Source organism: Nomascus leucogenys, unplaced genomic scaffold (genome assembly GCF_006542625.1).
Source record: "Nomascus leucogenys isolate Asia unplaced genomic scaffold, Asia_NLE_v1 001046F_57741_qpd_obj, whole genome shotgun sequence".
Classification (NCBI taxonomy): Eukaryota; Metazoa; Chordata; class Mammalia; order Primates; family Hylobatidae; genus Nomascus; species Nomascus leucogenys.
In genome coordinates this window covers 3,977-23,625 of record NW_022096846.1, presented here as the reverse complement: position 1 = coordinate 23,625, position 19,649 = coordinate 3,977, and the positions used below count along the sequence as shown (strand labels likewise).

General features: G+C 42.9%; 1 protein-coding gene and 1 non-coding gene across 2 annotated transcripts; one reads left to right on the top strand and one right to left on the bottom strand.

Moving 5' to 3' along the window:
• Positions 1 to 1,061: 1,061 nt before the first annotated feature.
• On the bottom strand, positions 1,062 to 17,361 carry LOC100579267 (interleukin-12 subunit beta). Its single transcript, XM_003268599.3, has 8 exons — positions 16,750 to 17,361; positions 12,947 to 13,034; positions 9,328 to 9,603; positions 8,666 to 8,783; positions 6,576 to 6,790; positions 5,013 to 5,170; positions 2,963 to 3,094; positions 1,062 to 2,382 (listed from the first exon to the last, which is right to left on the bottom strand). The coding sequence occupies exons 2-7, from the start codon at positions 13,032 to 13,034 to the stop codon at positions 2,963 to 2,965; spliced, it is 987 nt and encodes a 328-aa protein (XP_003268647.1). The 5' UTR covers positions 16,750 to 17,361; the 3' UTR covers positions 1,062 to 2,382.
• Positions 4,320 to 4,445, top strand: LOC115834063. Its single transcript, XR_004029185.1, has one exon. It is a non-coding gene; the product is annotated as a U4atac minor spliceosomal RNA (small nuclear RNA).
• Positions 17,362 to 19,649: the final 2,288 nt, after the last annotated feature.

Here is a 19,649-nt window from a genome sequence, read left to right as displayed (position 1 = left end):
AATGTGATTAGTTATTTATTTTTTAAAAATCTGGTTAGTGTTGTTCATTAAATATCCATTAAGTACTTTGGTAACTGTAGATGAAAGACCCTGTAGGGGGACAAACACTTGTTATTAACAACCATATGCTGTCAAGTGTGGGCTTACAACATGGGACCATATGCTCCCAAGGTTGGCATAGAATGACAGACGCCACCCACCATTCCTCCAGGCCAGGAACAGAGTAGCATAGGGCTCCAGGGGACACTGAAATCAGGAATGTAAACAAACGCCCCTATTATAATTACCCTGCCATTGCAAGGAAGCCTGAATGTGTACACTTGGATTTTTGGGATAGCAGGAAATTGGACTGCATTCCCTCTGATCCCACCATCTGCTCCTTCCATGAGAAGCACCAAGGGGAATTGGCAGGCCCTGCCCATTCTTTAGCCTAAAGCTGGCACCCTCTCTTCTCTGATGAGTCTTTCTGGATGGTGCTGGGTTACACAGATCCTTCTTTTTCATTCTCACCCCAGGATACCATATATCCTGAACATTTTAGCATTTAATGATAGTAAAGTTAACTTTTCATCCTGTCTTATAAGCAGTGTCAGGAGTGGGCACTGTTTGGGAGACACAATGCAAGGCTTTTTGAAACTTCCCAACCCCGAGGGCTAGCACATGTCCATATATATGGCAAACCCTCAATAAATACTAGAGCTGGACCTAAGAGCTGAGATGTCCATGGCTGTACCAGGTTAGAGTTTTATTTCATGATTCTGGGGATACCAGTAGAGTCGATTTCAGGATAGAGGGTGGAAGAAGTGAGAGCATTTGTGCTCTAAAAAAGTCACAATGCAGTTCAGTGCCCTTGCAAAGGATCCTTCCTGGTCGGATTACAGGGACATCCCCTGAGTTCAGGAAGACACTTACTTTGGAAAAACTCTAAGGGGAAAGAGCAACTCTGCAAAATTTGGAATGGGATCACTTCAAGAAAGGGCAATTCTTAAATGATAGGGGAAAAAATGCACCCCTGGTAGACTTGCAAGCAGAGTACTCAAATCAGCTGAGAATGCCCAAAATATGATTATAAAGAAGAGTTTTTATTAGTTCAGCCTCGGAATGCAAAAATAAATAAATAAATAAACAAACAAACAAATGTAATCACTTTACAGAAAGCACATACATTACTTAAAAGTAGCACCTTCATGGAGCCATACTTTCTGCTCATAATTGTGTATCAGGTTCATTCATGCTAATGAGAAAAGGATTCCAGATTTTCTTTGCATCTGTCTGCTTCTCACATGGCTGTTAAGAAGCCACCTGCAATTCTGACAATTTCATGTCCTTAGCCATAACTACTTGTCCTCTCTCTTGAATCTTAAGATCCTTTTGCCTTCCAGACACTTACGGTGTTTCTGTGTCATCCTCCTGTGTATTTTAGAGAGGTGGGTGTGAGGACTGCCATGGAAGCTAAAGCTGAATTTTAATTTCAATCTTTTTTTTTTTTTTTTTGAGACAGGGTCTCATTCTGTCACCTAGGCTGGTATGCAGTGGCACAATCACAGCTCACCGTAGCCTTGACATCTTGGGCTCAAGAGATCCTCCTGCCTCATCCTCCTGAATAACTGGGACCACAAGCATGAGCCACCACGCCTGGCTAATTTTTAAATTTTTTGTAGAGAAGGGGTCTTGTTATGTTTCCCAGGCTGGTCAATCATTTTTTTCTAGCCCTTTTAAAATTAAGGCATCCAAAGATTAAACTTGCTTAGAAGTGCGAGTGGCCCTAAATTGCTTTATCAACACCATCTCCAGGAAGTCTTCACAGACATGGGAAGTAGCATCTTGTTCTCCTGGATCTTCTCAACAGGTTTGCATTGTCAGCTTTCCATTTAAGTATCTCTTGCGTTCCTATCCATCACAAGTATATGATGGCACTGGTATCAGAACACTGCATTCTTCCTGATTGTCATAAAACTGATGTACTTGCAGCCTTGCTTGAAAAGTTGTCAGTATAAGTAAAATTAAATTCACATTTTACATAATAGGGACTGATCCTGATGGATCGGGTCATGAGAGTATGAAACATTCAATACATCCTGGCACACAAATGTTAAATAACAGTAATACACTAATAAATACATAAATTACTTAAATATTTAAATAGCATGAAGGCCCATGGCAACTTGAGAGCTGGAAAATCTATACATAAATTAGCTGATTGTTTCAATGAGCATTTAGCATCTAACTATACAAATACAGCAAAGATATTGTGATCCTAAAAAAAAAACTTTAAAGCAAATCAGATAGAAAATATCTTTTTGGGTCTATTCCGTTGTGTCTTTAAACATTTTGCTTAGTATCTTCCACTTTTCCTCCAAATTTTCATCCTGGGATCAGAACCTGGAAGAGAATGCCAAAAGTCGGTGTGGGGGGACATTGTAACAGCAAACTCTTCTTATTTCTCACAACATACGATCCTGGGCAACTGGGTTTCGGGGATTTCATGCCAGAAGGCCCAGGCCTTCCTTATGTGGCCTGGAATTTGGCTGGTGCCATGCTTGCCAGAGGCTTTCTTGAGAGTTTTCTTAAAATAATATCTGATTGTGTTACTTCCTTGCTGAAAACCCTTCAGTGGTTTTCAGGGCCCAGGGCCTCCAGAACAAGGTTCTGAGTCCTGCAAGCTTGCAAGTCCGCCATGCTCTGCCTCCTGGCTACCTCTCTCTCCTTTGCCTTTCTCTTTAGGAGGCCAGAACCCAGGTCTGTTTTCTTTCCTGCAATATCCCTGTGGCCAGCACAGTGTCCTACATAATGCAGACACCAAATAAATATCTGTTAGCGAATAAATGTATGCTTCTGATTCTGGCAACTGGGTGCCGGCCACTCCATCCCCCTTTCCTCTCCAACACAGCCCCCAATCATATCCCTGCACCCAGGTGCACTGAGAGTGCAGGTCTGGACTGGGCTTTGAGGGCCTGCTCACCTAATTGCAGGGCACAGATGCCCATTCACTCCAAGATGAGCTATAGTAGCGGTCCTGGGCCCGCACGCTAAAGCTGGCATTTTTGCGGCAGATGACCGTGGCTGAGGTCTTGTCCATGAAGACTCTATCTTTCTGCAGAAGAGAAGGAAAGTTGTGAAGGCCTCTTGGCAACATAGTCACAGGGTAAGCCGAGCCTATTTCTGCAATGCATACTCTCCCAAAACAAGCCCATCTTGGTCTTAGGGCACTGAGCTTGCAATTCACAGAGGCATGCGTAGAACTTGCACCACCTACTGGCAGACACTCCACATGTAGGTGCAGCTTTTGTACTTTGTAAGCTCTTGAGGGAGAAATCATTTGGCCCAACTTTCATCTTTCTATCACAGTTGCCTTGCCTCAAGGCCCCATGGCCAGTCACCCAGTCCTGAGCTGATGGTGAGAAAGAGACAGATTTGCTCTAGCCATCCCTGAGATATTCAGAAATATCATATCCTGATCATTTCATCAGAAAACTTGCCTTCAAATCCTGGCACTGCTACTTAATAGCTGTGTAACTTCAGGAAAATGTCTTAGGTTCTCTGTGTCTGTTTCCTCACTTATAAACAGGGATAACAATAATGCCTACTTCATAGAATTGTAGTTCAAGGTAGAAATCACGTCAAACTCTTAGCAAGTCTTTAGCACATAGGAAGCACTCGATATCACCTATTAATCATACAGATCTTAAATAGGGAAAGTACTTGCCAAGATGTAAAATAATATTTAGGTAAATATCTATTCCAGGATAGCCTCCCCACCTAATTTTTTTCCCAGAGAGTAACTAGCTCACTGAATTTCTACCACATGCTAAATGCTATGCTGAATTAGGGCTTTGTCCAGTGATTTTAAAAGTGGGGTGAAAGGAGTCTGGGGCTGTACAAAAGGGCCTCTGGAACCTTGCAACAGGCAAAGGAATTCTGCTGTAAGGCGAGGAAGCTGGGAAGCCAATATGTTAGCCTCTATAAGTGTAGGCATTCTGTTTAGTAAAATAATTTTATAATATCTGGAACAGCCAGGAGCTATCCATTTTGGGTGCGATATCTCTTGCCTGTTCTATCATTCATTACATGCACTCAGTTGAAACAACAATTTTAGGCTTCTGGAGCCCAGGTCTCCTCTATCAGGACTAATTCTGAGTGCCAAGATCAATGACCAACATCAGAGGTAGTGGAGTGGTTACGTGCATGGCCTTTCTGTCTGGCAGATTGAGTTTGTGTCCTGGTTATGTCATTTCCTAGCTGGGTGACCTTGGGAAAGTCACTTAACCTCTCTGAGTCTTCAATCACTTGTGAAATGATGATAATACTACTGGCTACCAACCATCCTTTTCTTGGGGTTGGGCTACTCTCCAATGAGCACGTAGTGAGGGCAGTGCTGCTAACACCTACACAAAATTCCTGCATCAGCTACAGCTTTGCTTTACCTTGCCACAGTTTCTGGAAAAAAGGAAAGGCTCTTTTCCACAAAAAAGGGGTAAAAAAAACAAGAATAACATCAGCTGCCTTTGTTGGGTTAATTTTGTAGATTAAGTGAAATAAACATGCAAAACCCTTGGCACGGCTCTAGACACATAGAAAAGTGCTAAGAAAAGTAATTATGCATCACATAATAACATCTCAGTCAAAGAAGGATCACATATATGACCAGTGGTCCTATATTGTTATAATATTGTACTTTTGCTGTATCTTTCTGTTTAGATATACAAACCATTGTGTTGTAATTGCCTACAGTATTCAGTACAGGAACATGCTGTACAGGTTTGCAGCCTAGGAGCAATAGGCTATACCATAAAGCCTAGATGTGTAGTAGGCTATACCATCTAGGTTTGTGTGGGCACACCATATATGTTTGCACAATGACGTAACCGCCTAAAGATGAATTTCTCAGAATGTATCCCTGTTGTTAAGTGATACATGGATGTAGTTGTTATTATCATCATTCATCTTCTCACTTTATGGTGGGCCTCCATAAAACTGACCAAGGAATATACTGCACTTGAATCACTTCTTACCTTTTCTCTTTTGCTCTTGCCCTGGACCTGAACGCAGAATGTCAGGGAGAAGTAGGAATGTGGAGTACTCCAGGTGTCAGGGTACTCCCAGCTGACCTCCACCTGCCGAGAATTCTTTAATGGCTTCAGCTGCAAGTTCTTGGGTGGGTCGGGTTTGACTGTGGAAGATGATAAACACGCTTTATTCTCATAATAAGGCTTTAGAGTTCAGTGGTTTTGGCTTATGATCTCACTTGCACCTTTGATCAGCTGTGAGTCCACTGGATAGTTACTTAACTTCTGTGAGCACCTGGATGGCAAATGTGAGGCACCTCTGCCGCAGGTGCTCACGCTGGTGCCTCGGGAAGGCAGTTGTTCTTCAATGGCCACATCTCAGATCCACATTTATTGCAGGATCTGAGAGATGCTCAGAATCCTCACCACTGAACAATCAGATGGGACTGCACAGTGAGAAGACCTCTGCTTTAATGGTTATGGGCCATGCACTGAAGGACCACCCTCTCTGTGCTAATCCCTCACTTTGCACTGAATATGGAACTGAGCTGAGCCTTTCCCTGGGGATGAGATGATAGATTTACTGCCCTTTCTTTTGTCTTTTCATAGCTTTTGGTGAGGACATGTCTTGGAGCAGTTATAGTCAATTGTCTCTATGCTCAATGTGCTTGTTTATTCCACAAATACTGAGCACCCATTATGTTCCAGCCACCGGACTATGCATGAAGGATACAGCAGTGAGTTTCACAAAGACTCCTTCCTCAATTAGGTCTTCTAGATAAGAAGAGGGGGAGACATGCTAGGGTGTGTGGTTGGGCTCTGTAGGCCTGGCTCTGCTCCACACAAAGATCATGGCTCCTAGCAGGTGCTTTGCAAATATGCTTTCCTCTGCTCTTAACACAACTGACATCTTTCCTTTTGGTGTCACCTAAATGTCACCTCCTCAGAGAGGCCTTCCTTGGCCACCCTATGTGAACTAGACTCCACCCACCAAGTACAAACCCTCCGTAAGTTTTGAAGCAAGTTCTCTGGTTCTATTACACTTTATCATGCTGCCTGGTCAATGAATAAATAGTAAAGGAAATGACTTATGGTGAAATCCCTATCTGCCAATTAAAAAAAATAGATGTCCATTTTGGAAGGGTTTATATTCTAAGAAAGAAGTCCCTTTTCAAATGCTAAGGAAAGATTGGTTGGGAATAATTGCCATTAGTAGGGAAGCCCTGGTTCTGAATATGAATATTATGCTTGATTAGGCTCTGGGATTCATCATGGAAACTATCTGGCAGCTGAATCAAAGTGCAGCAAAGAGCAGCTCTAGTGGAGCGGATCTGGATTTGAACTGCTAGCTGTAAGATCTGAGATCTGGGGCAAGTTGCTTAACTTTTCTAAGACTCAATTTCCTCTTCCTTAAAATGCAGATAACAGTATCTACATCGTATTTTGTTTTTGGATGCAGAATAAAAGAGATAATGCTTATCAACCACCTACCCCAGTGCATGGGGCATTGTGAACATGTGACAAATAGTATCTTTCCCTATGGAGCACATATAATCATCCAAAACTCACTGATGTCCCTGATGAAGAAGCTGCTGGTGTAGTTTTCATACTTGAGCTTGTGAATGGCATCCACCATGACCTCAATGGGCAGCCTCTCCTCAGCAGCTGGGCAGGCACTGTCCTCCTGGCACTCCACTGAGTACTCATACTCCTTGTTGTCCCCTCTGATCCTCTCTGCAGAGAGTGTAGCAGCTCCGCACGTCACCCCTTGGAGGTCAGAAGAGCTGAAGTCAAAGACAGAAATTAGCCTGTGTTACACACTGGGGAGAGAGTTCCTAGTGATTGTAGCCAGTAAGGCAGGTAAGGCCTCAACTGTTGTCCAAGGACACACTTTCTCCAACTGGGCTGATTTCTACCCAGAGGGTAAGAAACTGCCCTCCCCAGGAGAAAAAGCTGAGCTTCAAGAGCACTTACATGTCTCTGTACTAAATGAATATGGAAGTTTTTGTTTGTTTGTTTTAGATCTAGAATCTCTGATTATTAAACCCCCATGTTAAAAACTTAAATTCATTTTTTCCCATTTTAATTATAAAATCAATACACAAATCAGTACACACTAATTATAAAAGTAAAGATGATAAAGATCCATATAAAGGAAAGAAGTGTATGTCTCCTTCATCCTTAACTGCTCTCTGCAGGTGTAAGTACTAATAATAGCTTGTTGTACCCTTCCAGACCTTCCTTTTTCTTTTTCTTTCTCTCTCTCTCTCACTCTCTTTTTTTTTTTTTTTTTTTTTAAGAGACAGGGTCTTGCTCTGTCACCCAGGCTGGAGTGCAGTGGTGGAATCAGATCTCACTGTAGCCTCAAACTCCTAGGCTCAAGTGATCCCCTCCCTCTGCCTCCCAAGTAGCTGGGACTACAGGTGTGTGCCACCACACCCACCTAATTTTTTTATTTTTAGTATTTTCTGAGATAGGGTCTCACTGTGTTGCCTAGGCTGGTCTTGAACTCCTGGCCTCAAGCAATCATTCTGCCTCAGCCTCCCAAAGAGTTAGGATTTCAGGTGTGAGCCACTGTGCCTGGCCAGAACTTTTTCAATGAATATTCAAGATAATTGTTTATCCACATTTTATATATATATATATATATATACACACACACACACATTATATATATAATCCATGTTATATATATCCCCACACTATACAGATCCACTATATATATTTTACTTATAAATATACATATAGATTTTATTTTTATAAACTAGGATCAAATTGTATACATATGATTACGTAACCATCCTTTTCCCCTCTGAACATATTATGGGGAGCTCTCCATGACAAAACATATGGGTTGGGTTATCCATTTCAATGACTGCACATTAAGCAAGAGTATAGTGTACCATGTTTTATTTAACCATTCCTCTGCTGATTATGTCTTTATGCACTTGGAGAAACATTTCTTTAGTAAGCATTTTCCTTTTAAAGATGAAAAAGTGAGACCCCAATGCTTAATTTACTCAGTGAAATAATGGTAAAGTCAGGATGATCACCTGGGGTTTGCTTAGGTGATGATTAAAGTAAGCCACATGGGGGTTAACACATAGGTCTTGTATTTATGGAAGTTGCTTTTTTATGGAAAGTCCAAGTGTATTGGACCAACAGCGAACTTCAGATTAGTGATGTCAGCAGAAGTAAAAGGAGTTGAGGTGGCCCTGGGAAAATTTTGGGAGGCCTCATCGAGTTTTGGAGTCTGCTTCAGGGCCCCTAAGATCTACGCCCTGGAGCTCTTGTTTTTGACTCAAGGTGCAATTTCAGCAAGTCGTTTGTAGCTTTGAATTCTCCTTTTATCACTTTCTTTGGTGCTATGAGCCTTCAGGAAGCATGGCCAGGCAGTTTGGATGAGTGGGTTCAAACACAGCAGAGACTATTCTCAGTTCCCAATAATATCCTGCCTTAACACATATATTTATTCAAGCAATTGGCTAAAATCTCCACGTTCTTTCTTCAATGTAGACAAGGAAGGGTGGTTGAAAAAACATGGGTTTGACTTTGCTTTTCCCCTTATCATTAACTGATAGGTCACTGAGAGGTTGCCCTTAATTTCTTAATGAAATAGTTCTAGCAAAATGCTGAGAAACCAGAGCAGTTTCACTCACCCTCTGCTGCTTTTGACACTGAATGTCAGATCAGTACTGATTGTCGTCAGCCACCAGCAGGTGAAACGTCCAGAATAATTCTTGGCCTCGCATCTTAGAAAGGTCTTATTTTTGGGTTCTGGATTTGAAAAGAACAAAAATTCAATATTTAGGAGTTTTTTGCAGAAAGGTTTTGACTGTGATGAATCACAGGTCACCAGATGGTACAGGGTGAAGTTCTTCCATGTGTTCCCTCTTGGGTAGCTCCATAAGGATTGGGAGGGTCCCAGTGGGGTGTTGATTCTGCAGAGTACACTACACACCTAATATGCCCGGCAGAGGCATTCATTTTTGAAGGCTATCACCCCAGTGCAGAGTGATACACTATTGGTTAATTTCCATTAGCCATTAAATAATATCACCATTATTTAAAGAAAACATCAGGCTAAACATTCAGACTGACCATGAAACTCCCTTAATATGAGATTTTGATGGTTGATAACCCAAAGGGTCCAGGAAAGCAAAGGAAAATGGAGGTTAGCATCAATTAACATCAATAAGAGACTTGATATTCATTAACTACACTTATCATGACTTGGCTTTTCAATTTGTTGTTGTTGTTGTTGTTTTTAACTCTTATAAACGAAAGAGAAAACTGATACTATCCAAGGGCATAGAATTACCTTTCTGGTCCTTTAAAATATCAGTGGACCAAATTCCATCTTCCTTTTTGTGAAGCAGCAGGAGCGAATGGCTTAGAACCTTGCCTCCTTTGTGACAGGTGTACTGGCCAGCATCTCCAAACTCTTTGACTTGGATGGTCAGGGTTTTGCCAGAGCCTAAGACCTCACTGCTCTTGTCCAAGGTCCAGGTGATACCATCTTCTTCAGGGGTGTCACATGTAAGGACCACCATTTCTCCAGGGGCATCCGGGTACCAATCCAATTCTACGACATAAACTGGAATGCACAGGAAGTGGAGAACTAGGCTGTAAGCTCCAGGAACTCTGGGACTGTGTTTTATTAACCCTTTTGGCATCCCCATTGCCTAAACACAACCTTGTTTACAACAAGTATTTGGCAAATGCTTGCTGAGATGATCTCAGGGCATTAGACCCTGCTTGGGCTCAAGGTCAAGGAAAAGAGAAACAAAGAGTTTTATAGCTGCCATCGACTCATTGACTGGAAGGCTGCCCTTAATAGTAACCTTTGATTATTTAGTAGATTGGAAACACCTTAGTATACCAAAAACTGCAAACAGCACAATACTCTTTGCCAAAGGTCTGGGGGAGAGAAACGTCCAGCACAATTTCAGTTTCATAGAGAATACGGCAGGGTACAATATTTAGCAGAATAACATAGTCATTAAAAGCTCAGGATGTTGAGAACAACTAACCAAGACTGTAATCCTGTCTCCACTAACCAGCTGGGGGATTTGGAACAATGTATTTAATTATCATGAGCCTCAGTTTCCTCATCTGTAAAATGATAATAATAACAGTATCTGCCATACATTTGACTGAGGATTAAATGAAAAAAAAAAAAGCATGTAAAGTACTTAGCACAGTGTCTGCCACACAGTAAATTCTGTGTTAGTTATTGTTACTTATAGACTGAGGAGTCAGCCAACTGTACAGAGAAACTCTCTGTACAATTTTCCATGGATATTTAAGGATTTAGTTCCCTCTGTTTTAAATCACCAATGGAGATTTTCATTCTCTCTGTATTATTATTATTGTTATTTTTCGCTATCTTACACTTTTATGAAGCAGTCCAGTAGATCTTAGTCTTCCCATTTAATGAAGAAGGGTACTGAGGCCAAGGATCTAAGCGTGGTCACATCAAGTCAGAAGTACAAGGGCTACAGCTCAGACCTTTTGTCTCTTGGGCTTTGCAAGGGATGCTTAATGCTAGTGTCTAAACTGGCCTTTGAGGAATGGCTTAGTATAGTATTTCAGAGTGTGTCATAGCAAAGCTTCATTCATTTTTTTATCCATGCATAAATTATTAATTGAATAGAATTGTTTAATGTAGTAGTTCCCAAAGCATGATCGATGAAACACCATCAGCAGCATCACCTGGGAATAGATCAGAAATGCAAATTCTCAGCTGCTGAATCAGAAACCCTGGGATGGATTTAGTCATATAGTTTTTAAGCTCTCCAGATGGTGTTGATGCCTGCTCAAGTTTATGAGTCACAGTGGTTGAGAGCCTGGATTTTGGAGTAGCAGAGGCCTGGATTTAGAAGCAGCTCTAGCCCTTGCTCCAGTCTTGTGGCCTTCGGCAAGACATTCAACTACTCTAAGCCTCAGTGTCATCATCTTTAAAGTGAGAAAAATATTAGCCCTTGCTTTAGAAGGTAGATATGTGGATTATATAAGCTCATTCACATAAGAGCTTAACACAGTGCTCTTACATGCTTTATAAATGGTGGTTCTTGTTATTGGCCTCCAGATGTAAAGCACTGTAGAACATAAAGTTTTCACTTTACATCAATAGGATTATAAGGACTGAATGGATAACAAAAATAAGAGGTCAAAAGCATTTGGGGTCCAACTCTGGGGAAATGAGTAGCTGTGCTGATGTAAAACCATGCGGCACTTTTGGCTTTTTCTTGTGTTTTTTTTTTTTTTGTCCCCGTGACACCTAAACAGCATGGTTATTTTCCTGTCCCAACTGAGGCTCAGAAGCCCTAGAAGACGTTTGCTCAACAGCAGGGAAAACAGCTGCAGGAGGAAAGCTGAAGAGAAGCATCAAGAACCTGGCACTTAGCCTCACTGCATCATCTGCCCTCCTAAGTCACACCTCGGAGAGTTTCTCACACTGATTTTCTGGAATTTCTGTGGTTTACCAAATCAGAAGTCACTAAGGGGTCAAATATGCCAGGGCCAAGATTCCTGAGCTCGCTAACAATCCCAGGGTTGGAAGGGATCTGCCATATACCCCTGGCTCAGGCCTTTGCCTTTACTTAAGAGAGTATCTAAATCTCTCAAACCCTCATGGAGAAGGGGTGGCTGGATTCTGTTTTCCTAAAATCCTTGAGAAGAGAGGAGTGGTCCCAAATTTCTTTCAGGTACCCATTTCAAGATGGTACTCTCCAGAATATCAAAAGGTTATTTCTGATCATCAGCTGAAATATTTTCATCCTTAATTTATGTCCGTTTCCTCTTATTGAGCTCTCCAAAGACCTGGGAAAAAATTACTTCATGTCCTTGTAAAAATGTTTTCACAAATTTAAGTGCACCAGCTTTGAAGCAAGACAGAATTGGGATCAAGTCCCTGTTCCACCCTTACCAGGTATGTGACATTGGGCAAGTTACTTAATCTCTCTGGCCTCAGTTTCCAACATTTATAAAATGGGATACAGACAGTCTCTACTTCATATGGCTCTTGTGAGAATTAAGTGAGACACTGCACTCAATAAACATTAACTATAATTATTATACAATTAAAGATAGTAATCGCCAACATTATGATGTTGGCTTCAGTGATAAAAGTCTGAGGGTCTTTCAGGTACAGCCAATGGTCAGAATGTACATTTACTGAGTGTGAGATACTAGAAGGATGGGCAGAACTCCTTATTTTACCATTAACTATTCTATTAGTCTACTAATAATTTTTACTGATCATTGGGATAATAAAAAGTATCTCTTGAATCATGAGAGATATTTTAAACAACCAAAATAGTAATACTAGCTGACATTTACTTTCACTTTACTATCTGTTGAGTTGTATTCTGCATTCATTAACCCATTAAATAACCCATGTGGTAGGCACCCACTTTGTAACATCCAGTTTACAGTTGAGGAAATTCAGGATCAGAGGTGACCCAGCTCAAAGTCACATAACCAGTCATTGACAGACCTAGGACTTGAACCCAAGTCAATGTGAGTCTGAATCCTAGGCTTCCTCCAAAGTGCTTGGTCAGAGGTAAGTCATCACAGTGCCAACTGAGGGGGCAGTATCGTGGTGGAATGAGAAATGAACACAGTTGTTATACTTTACAAATCCTCTACTTTGGAATTTTAATTGTGTGAAACAGCTGGTTTTTAGTACTACTGGAAAATATCATATGTCTTTCCCCACCATAGTGTACCAATGTCATCCAATGTGAAAACCAAACAATATAGATACCATGAAGGTGGAAAAGAGAGATATGGCATTGCATTTTCCCAGAGTGATGGCTTTCTCTAGAGGACCCAGTGCATGGTTGCCCATTTCAGTTTGATTTCCCACCAGTGGCTGCCCAAGAGTCCTGGCTTAGAAGTGGGGCCTCCACAGAGAATAATGAGAGGCTGGTTACCATCTTTCTTCAGTTCCCATATGGCCACGAGGGGAGATGCCAGAAAAACCAGGGAAAACCAAGAGATGACCAACTGCTGGTGACACATCTGTAAGAAGGGAGAGAAGCAGGGGGAAGAGAAGGAGGAAAAGAGAAGGAGGAAGGAAGAAGAGAAGAAAGAATGTCAATAATTCTTGTTACCTTTCTGAACCATATACACATTCTAGCTACTTTTTTTTTTAAATAAAATCTTGATTCTCCCCTTTCTTCTCCATACTGTCAAGCAAATACTAAGTAAGTTACAGGAGTTCTATGGCAGTCTGTGGAGAAGAACATCTCCAGATAGAGAACCATAGGTTATTTGGGGCTGTGGAGTTGAAAGAGACCTAAGGCAAGCCATCTGATACAATCCTCTTATTTTTATGATGAGAAACTTAAAGCTTAGAGAAGGAATGTGACTTTCTGGATCAACATCTAGCAGTTGTTTATTTAGTGCTTACTACATAAAGAGCACTGGGCTAGAAGCAGTTGAGAGAGTAAAAAAGGGCTTACCTGGATCCTGCTTCCTAGGAGCAAATACTTTTACTCAATAAATATTTATTAAGTCAGTGTGTTAAATGCCTCCCTGCCAGCTGGGGAGATAAGCCACACATCTGTATCACTGCAGCACAAAGCAGTGTGTGCTGGAGCACCCAGAACTGAAGGACTTGGGTTAGGGACAGGAAAGGTAGTACAGAGGCGAACTTTCAAGTTCCGGCAATGACCTAGTCACCAGCCCTTGCCTGTAGGGGTTTAGCTTCTCTTGTTTTCCAAGTTCAAAGATTACTCTCTCCCATATAGAGAACCTAGTGGTTCTAAAATTTGAGTGACTGTCAGGATAACCTGGAAGCACTGCTACAACAGACGGCTGAGTCCCACTCCCAGAGTGTCTGATTCAGCAGGGATGAGGGCCTGAGAATATGCATTTCTAGAAAGTTTCCAGGTGAAGCAGATGCTGCTGGCGCCGAGACCACACCTTGAGAACCACTAGTTTAACCCATGTTCAGGGTCCAGAACCCCTGAAAATCAAAGTGTTCATTGGGAAAAGACCACAACATATTCATATATCTACCATGAAATAATGAAATGCATAATGTTATGTTAAATCAGCTGCCATCTGATACAGAAACCAGTCTAGGTTAGTATCCAGGGTTTATGAAAATCTTCAGATTGCAAAAATTACATGCTACTTACGAATGAGGTAGAGATGATTATTGAAACATTCTGAAACAACTCCATTCACCTTGCAGAGCACCCATGGTCTGGAGGAAAGCGGTTCTGAAACCACTTTTTTAAATTATATGAAGGGCAATGTTCAACTGTTTCAATCAAATACCTTAAAAATGAGCATTCCTGGGTTGGGTGACTGAATATTGACAAATCACAGCTTTGTCAGAACTGCTGCTAACCCTAGGGGGACCTTGCTATGTACTTTATTCCCTTATAAAGTTTGTGAGTGGCAGAGACAGGACTAGAAGTCAAGCCTTCTTGGACACTGTTCAGTGCTGTCACCACAGCATGGAGTTTTAGGGGCATGGCTATCACTTCAGTCTAGGTTATGACTGTAGCAAAGTACTAGCTGGCACAGGGCACCAGTTAGTACATTCACAGGCTTGAAGTTAAACAGACACAGGCTTGAATTTTGGTCCCGCCGCTCATTTGCTGTTGAGCAGTGGGAGCAACTTGTTGGCCAAGTTACTCTCTGAGCCTCAGTCTCTTTGTCTATACAATGGACATAATACTTATCTCAAAGGCTTGTTGGGAAAGGCAATGAGATAACATATTACAGAAGGCAACTAATAACATATTAACTTGAACCTAGAGGAAGAGTTAAGGGAACAGTTTGGTATCTCTGTGTTTTATATATCATGGATAGTCAAGAAAGTCATTCTAGGCAGTAGGGAAATGCGCACAGAGGTACTGCAATTACATGGGCCTGTAAAACCCAGAGGCTGGCACACTGGAAGTCAAAGAGTGGAGATTCCTGGCATCTCCTGGTGATTTCTTTATACCCACTTACGCTGAGGTTTTCCCACTAGCTGTGTGCCCAGCACTTCCTCTGCATGCCTCAGATGCATTTGACAATCTCAGGTGAACTGCACTTCAGGGTCAAGGGAACCCTGGCCATGGTTCTAAGAAACGACTCCCATTTTAGTATCACCTACATTTGAAACCACAGAGCACTGTCCAGGAGAGGTGATGGTGGTGGGTCTTCTCCTTTGGCTCTCTGGCCGATCAGCTGATACTAGGGAGTGCTACCCCTCAGCCCACATTTCCTCAGCATGGTAAGTTTGAGAGTCTTGATGATTAAAACAAATTTTTGTGTGTGCAATTTCATAGGTTTTCTAAACTCTTGAAACCCTTGTATGAAGGACAAAGGGACCCCACGTTACACACTCCTACTTCCTGGGGTATGCTAAGGGCTTCCCAACACTGGTGCCAACATCAGCATGCCAATGACACTTGGGTGGGCATCTCTTTTTCAAGTTTTATTTTGTTTGTTACCTTTAATTAGAAAAGGTAGTTATTATTAAAGAATAAAAAGATATAGTCACAGATGGCATGGGTGGCACATGCAAAGATCCCCAGTTTAAGGGCCAGGCAGACTTCTATAACTGTCATCCCAGCTCTTCCACTTATTAGCTATATGACTCTGGGTGAGTCACTTGGCTTCTTTAAGCCCCACACTCCTGATCTATAAAATGGGCATGCTACTGTGGTAAGGAGTTAGTGACATAATTCATGTAAAGTGTCATGGTGCCTAGATGAAGTCAGGACCCACTATTTGCTCCCCTCCTTCCATAGCATTTACTACAATGGCAACAACACAGTCTCTTCTTTACTGTTTGTCTTCTCTGCCACACTGAGTGAACTCTCTTATGTCATGGATCATGTCTATCTTGTTTTGCACTTTACCCCAGAGTCCAGCATAGGGGGTTCCATGACTTATTAGTAGAATGAAGGAATGTATGGAAATCATACAATTTCAGATTCCAGTAAAATAACCTCTAAGAGGTTACCCACATTCCATCTAGTATCTTGAAATTCCTTGTTTGAAAAAGTGGGTCATCACCTGGGGTTTAGTAATCCCTCTGTTAAAATGACATTGTTGCTGCACAGAATTTTACCTGGGCAAGTATCAGATACCAGTACAGTAAAAGTTAACCTTTTTTCCCCCTTCTCACAGATTTAAAAACTCTTCAGGAAGCAATAATAGCTTTTCATTTTTTAAGTGGGGCCAAAGTTAGTTAAGCCACAAGAATGGAGAACCCAGCTATCATTTTGGTTGATATCACAACTGACGACCAAGACCATTACAAATATGGGAGCAAGTCTGATTTATAACATTGTTATAATTATGAATTCAATTACTTTAAGGAATGCATGAAAGGCTTTTTAAAAATTTCAATAGTAAGGCAGGCACCACTCACTTTAGCTCTATACAATCCTTTAACTGATGGGCATTAACATTTTGGAATATACTTTTATACATCAATACACACCACTTCAAAATAAGATAAAACAAACATTTCCATAAACTATGCATACACACAGATCTTGCTATACAGTTATCATTAGTTGGCTTTTAAAATGGACACTGTACATCAGTCCCTAAAGTACGAAGTTTTCACTAATGTTCCAGCAGGTGACTCACCAGGGAGGCTTCCAGGAATCCACCAACTCCCTGCTGCCAGGTCCTGGGGTAGCACACTAACGGTTTCTACACCTGGACAGCTGCAGGCCCACAGGGAGGGGAGGGAGGCAGGGGCTTGGGAAGTGCTTACCTTGCTCTGGGCAGGACGTAGAGTCCAATGGCCCTGAAACAGATGTTGTTTCTTCTGCTGCTGTTGCTGCTACTGGAGCTTATATACTCTACTCCTTTCTGATGGAAACTTAAACTAGAAACTGACTTGTTGCAACATTGAAAACAACTCTCAAAACCTTCTGGGGGAATTTCAAGAAGTTCCTTTTTTGTTTGTCTCTCTCTGTGTGTGTATCAATAACGAGGAGGGAACATAGACATCAAAATCCCAGGTAATGAACTAAGAGGAAATGACTTTTGGGTGGGGAAAAGGAAGGAGATGGAGATGCTAATTTCTTTGGGTTTACATCATGGCCAAGGTGCTTAGAGACAGCACTAGGCAGATTCCCTGGGTTCCACAGATCGAGGAAGAAGGAAGGCCAAGGGGCGGTCAGACGGGAGGCTGAGTTCATGTCAGGATGGAACAACTGTATGCCCAAGGGCTTAAAAGCAAAATCCTGGTTCTTCCCAAGTCAGACAGGATGAGATGAAGGGCAAAGGGTATAGTACATCTGGGGCGCCTTCCTCCACATTAGTCCTTTAATTTCAGAAACATACTATTTACCACCCATCTTGGCTCCATGCACCTCTCCCCACATTCCCCGAGTGGGAATACACGCGTGCACACACACATCCATGCACATTTCATACAGACACAGCCCTGGGGAGATGATAAAACTGTGTGTACCACTAATAAGACTCAAATATGTGCACATCCCGTGCTCATAGGTACTCGGTCATAGGGGCGGATGGGAGCAGAAAGTGAAATACCCTCAGGGAGGCATACAGACAACCACACTCAAGGCACCCCCCCTGGGGCACCCAGACTACATCCTCATTTCATTTGCACACAAATTTATGGCCCTAGGGGCTCCGTGCGGATGCACAGGAATAGCGGAATAAAGATATCTCTCGTGGTGGAATTTCAAGTTGCTAAGAGGTATGCAAAGGTGTACACCGGTGTGGACCCCCCCACCCCCCCTCCCAGTCTGCACGTGAACAGGAACACGTACCTGCACGTATACCAGGTACACGCAGACAGATGCGGGCCATCCCCAGAGCCGCCGACAGAGGTCGCTGCGAGACGGTACCCGCGCCCCCAGTCCACCCGCGCCTCGGAGTGCCCCCGCGCCCAGGAGTCCCCCGCGCCCCGGAGTCTACCCGCGCGGGTCCACTTCTCCATCCCTGCTCTGGACCTCGGCCCCTGCGGCGGGGGAAGTTCCTGGGGCGGTGGCTGGGACCAGGCCGGGTTTGAGGCGGGCGCAGACTTCCGGGCTAACTTTCCTCGCCGTCTCAGCGCGGGAAGGGGGAAATGGGAAACCCGGGCGAGAGCAGCGGAGCTTCCCAGCCGCACACTTCCTCCCTCCAGCCGTTTGTTTCGGCAGGGGAGGGCCCTGGCAGCCAAGCCGGCAGTCCCACTGGTTATCCGACCTTGTGCTCTGGCGGGGGGTGGAGACCTTACATCCAGCTCAGAGCGCCTCCTCCCATCCCCTGTGTCCTCTAGGCCTCCCCAGACTTTGCCTTTTAGCCTTCCAGTGAAACAAGTTCTGTATCCAAGATATACAATTAAGTGGACAAAGCAGATTGCAGGTATGTTTTTTGTATGATACCATTTGTGGGGTGTGTGTGTGTATGTGTGTAAGTGCACCTGCACTTTTCACAACTGGTATCTCTGAGGCATATGTAACAACTGCGGGAGGGGCTTTTGTAAACGTGTATTAATTTCCTCTGATCCATCACTAAAGTGTACTGAACAGAAGTTGACGTGAAGTAGTTTCGCTAATTTATTTACAGTGGCTGCACCACCACAGATGAGTCCTTGTGCCCCCCCATAAATAAATACATGCATAAAATAAGACAAGGTTCAACGTGACACAAATATTTTATTCATGTGTTCATAAAAGCACCTTCAAAATTAAAAAAAAAACAAAACTGTAACGTAAAGTCTCAGTGAAAATCCAGCGCCAGTTATGCAAAAGAAGCTTCGAAGTATGCCCTCATCCTCCCTTTTCCGCTCAGATTGCAGCCCAAGGGCTAGTCCTATATGAAAGGGCCCCCAGTGTTCACCTCCACCAGGGACAAGTAATAGGGTTTTAAGAGCATGGGCTGTGGAGTTAGAGAGCTGGATACCCGTACCTGCAAGTTACTTACCTTCGTTAAGCCTCAGTCCCTCACATCTGTAAAATCGGGTTAATGATAGTACCTGATCTTAGGACTGGTGTGAAGATTAATGGCTGCTTGCACTTATTTATTTTTTTATCCTGTCGTGTCCCAGAAAGTCTTTTCGTAGCTCACAAGGGGACATCAAAGACCACAAAGAAGAGTGGAAGAAGACAGAGAGAATCAATGTGAGGAGCCTGGAACAGGGCTCTGAATTGTCCTCCCACAGTGAAATCACTTGGCTATTGCTGAGCCACGAATTTGACTCTGAGCATCTAGGATGAGAAAGAAGAACTGGCACCTACGCCATCTCTGCCCCTCGGGACTGACTATTTTGGTAAGTTCAGTTCACCCATGGAGGAAGTGGTTCTCGTACTTTATCTGCGTGTAACAACAAAATTCAGGTTCTTGGGGCTGATGCTCGGAGATTGTGATTCAGATCTGGGATGGGGCTCAGGAACCTGCATTTTAACAATGGAGGTTCTAATGTGGTCATTGGCAGGTTGTTCTAACGTGGGGGCCACAGCCCACTCTCTGAGACAGGCTGTACACGGCCAGCCAGCATTCTGGTAATATCAGCCGAATGCCCATTGACCTGATTTTGGAGAAGAGGTTTATCAACATGTCCCGCTTCATAATCCAGACCCTGATCCCAGGCAAAATGAACCGATACCCATAAGCTTTCTATGGCTTACCCTATGAGTGAGGAAGGTCTGCTGACAA